Genomic DNA, 2,500 nt, shown 5'->3' with positions numbered 1-2,500 from the left:
AGGTCACGCCCACACGTCTTGACTCCCTGGAGGCGGAGCACTGGACTCAGGTGAAGGGCCTCTGCACAGCGCAGACACGGCAGCCCTGGCGTTCCGGGGTGAGTGACAGGACTCTGGCCACACAAGGACCTCACCCCCTTACCACTAGGACGGCTGAAGACACTCCCTCCCTTGCCCCTCAGGGTGTCAGTGGCGGCGGGGCGTCCCACTCTGCACAGCCCCAGACTCACAGGGCAGGCGGCGCGTGTTATGACTGGGCTTATTAACGTTTATCGTCATATTTCGCAAGTAGCGGGCCTTGTGTGCAGCACGCGGCCACGCCACTCAGCCTCACTTGTGCGTGTCTGACGTGACGGGAGGTGTGCGTGCGTGCGTGCGTCCCTCACAGCCGTGGCGGGGTGAGGGTGGAGGCGCGTGGTAGCAAGGCACAGGTTTCTCCAGCAAGCAGGCGTGACAAAACTGTGCTGTGCTGTCTCTGCTGTGGCTTCTTACGAGGAGTTACCTAACAACCTGGCAGGGGCCTAAGTGTCTGCTGCTGTTTGCCTTTCCTTTGTGTTTATTTATTTATTTATTTATTTATTGTTTTTTTGTGTGTTTGTGTTTGTATTCCTCCTCCTCCTTCTCCTCCTCCTCCTCCTCCTCCTCCTCCTCCTCCTCCTCCTTTTCCTCCTCCTCCTCCCACCACCACCACCACTACCACCCTTTACATAAAACAACAAATAAAAAAATGAAAATGCTTAGAAAAAAAAACAATAATTAAAAAACACATGAATGTACTGGAAACAAATTGGCTCCTCCATTTTCCTTCCTTCCTCCCCAATTGTGCCTGGAATGTGCCTGGCTGGAATTTGAGGCCTGGAATACTGGAATGCCGCGGAAATTGGAATGAATTGATCCGGAAGTAATAAATTATTCCTGTTTATGAAAATTTTTTGCCTGGAATACAACACTCTCTCTCTCTCTCTCTCTCTCTCTCTCTCTCTCTCTCTCTCTCTCTCTCTCTCTCTCTCTCTCTCTCTCTCTCTCTCTCTCTCTCTCTCTCTCTCTCTCTCATAATGATATAGACAGATGAAGAGAATGAAGAGGAAGAAGGGGAAGATGAAGAAGAGGAAGAGGAGGAAGGGAAGGAAGAAGAGGAGGAGGAGAAGGAAAAGGAAGAAAATAAAAATCAGAGGCAAAGGAGATATTTTTCCTCTCTCTCTCTCTCTCTCTCTCTCTCTCTCTCTCTCTCTCTCTCTCTCTCTCTCTCTCTCTCTCTCTCTCTCTCTCTCTCTCTCTCTCTCTCTCTCTCTCTCTCTCTCTCTCCAGTATTCCAGGATCTCTTTGCTCTAATTCCAGATTCCAGATTTAGTATTCCAGATCATGTGTTGATGCGTGTTTGATCAACCTAGACACTCTCTCACTCTCTCACTCTCTCACTCTCTCTCTCTCTCTCTCACTCTCTCTCTCTCTCTCTCTCTCTCTCGCTCACTCATTCTGTGTTTAATTCTTTCTATCTCACTCTCTGATTCTTTTAAATTCTGTCTTTCCTTCATTCCTTCTCTCTCTCTCTCTCTCTCTCTCTCTCTCTCTCTCTCTCTCTCTCTCTCTCTCTCTCTCTCTCTCTCTCTCTCTCTCTCTCTCTCTCTCTCTCTCTCTCTGTCTATCTATCTATCTATCTATCTATCTCTCTCTCTCTCTCTCTCTCTCTCTCTCTCTCTCTCTCTCTCTCTCTGTCTATCTATCTATCTATCTATCTATCTATCTCTCTCTCTATCATTTATTCATTTGCACACACACACACACACACACACACACACACACACAGTCACTCCTCCCTCTCTCTCTCCCAGATTGTGTTTCTTGAGGAGCCGCCGTACATCAGCCTCGCCTCGCCAGACCCTGTGACGGGGCAGTGCAGCGCCAACAGGGGAATATTGTGTCGTATTGCTACCGAGGCGATGATGGCAAAGTAAGTGTCTGTCTGTCTGTCTGTCTGTCTGTCTGTCTGTCTGTCTGTGTGTGTGTGTGTGTGTGTGTGTGTGTGGGAAGCTGCAGGGAAGCCATCAGTTTTACACGCAGCAGTCTCTGTTTCCTGTGTTCCCCTTCCATAAATCCTTCTAGTGTTCTTTTAAAGTGCCCTAATTACCTGGCTGGTGGTGGTGGTGGTGGTGGTGGTGGTGGTGGTGGTGGACGTGGCGGAGCAGCACACTGTTTTTCAAGGCCACAGAGAGACTAACCAGGCTTTCAAGAATTTCTCCTACTAATTATATAAAACTGTTGTTAATCTGTCACTACAAATCTAAGAATATCTGTAAAAACCTGTGTAACTTCAACTAGAGATTTTTAAAAGAATATTTCTTTTGTTAATATTGTAGAAATGTTAATCTGTCACCTGAACTATAAAAAAAACATTTGAAAACCCGTATAGCTTGAACTACAGGAGAAACGATCCTTTAACCAGCTTTATTTATACTGTTCTAGTGACAGATTAGCAACATTTCTTTATTATTAACAGGAG

The 2,500-nt window shown here is 46.9% G+C and overlaps 1 protein-coding gene across 1 annotated transcript in view; it reads left to right on the top strand.

The window, feature by feature from the left end:
- LOC135095578 (glutamate receptor ionotropic, NMDA 2B-like) overlaps nt 1-2,500 on the top strand; it is a 163,004-nt gene that overhangs the window by 115,868 nt on the left and 44,636 nt on the right. The window contains 1 exon segment of the mRNA XM_063996479.1: nt 1,833-1,951. Within this exon segment, the coding sequence (XP_063852549.1) occupies nt 1,833-1,951 (119 nt within the window).

Source organism: Scylla paramamosain, chromosome 49 (assembly GCF_035594125.1).
Source record: "Scylla paramamosain isolate STU-SP2022 chromosome 49, ASM3559412v1, whole genome shotgun sequence".
Lineage (NCBI taxonomy): Eukaryota > Metazoa > Arthropoda > Malacostraca > Decapoda > Portunidae > Scylla > Scylla paramamosain.
Note: the sequence above shows the minus strand (reverse complement) of the source record. Positions and strands in the feature narration are given on the sequence as shown.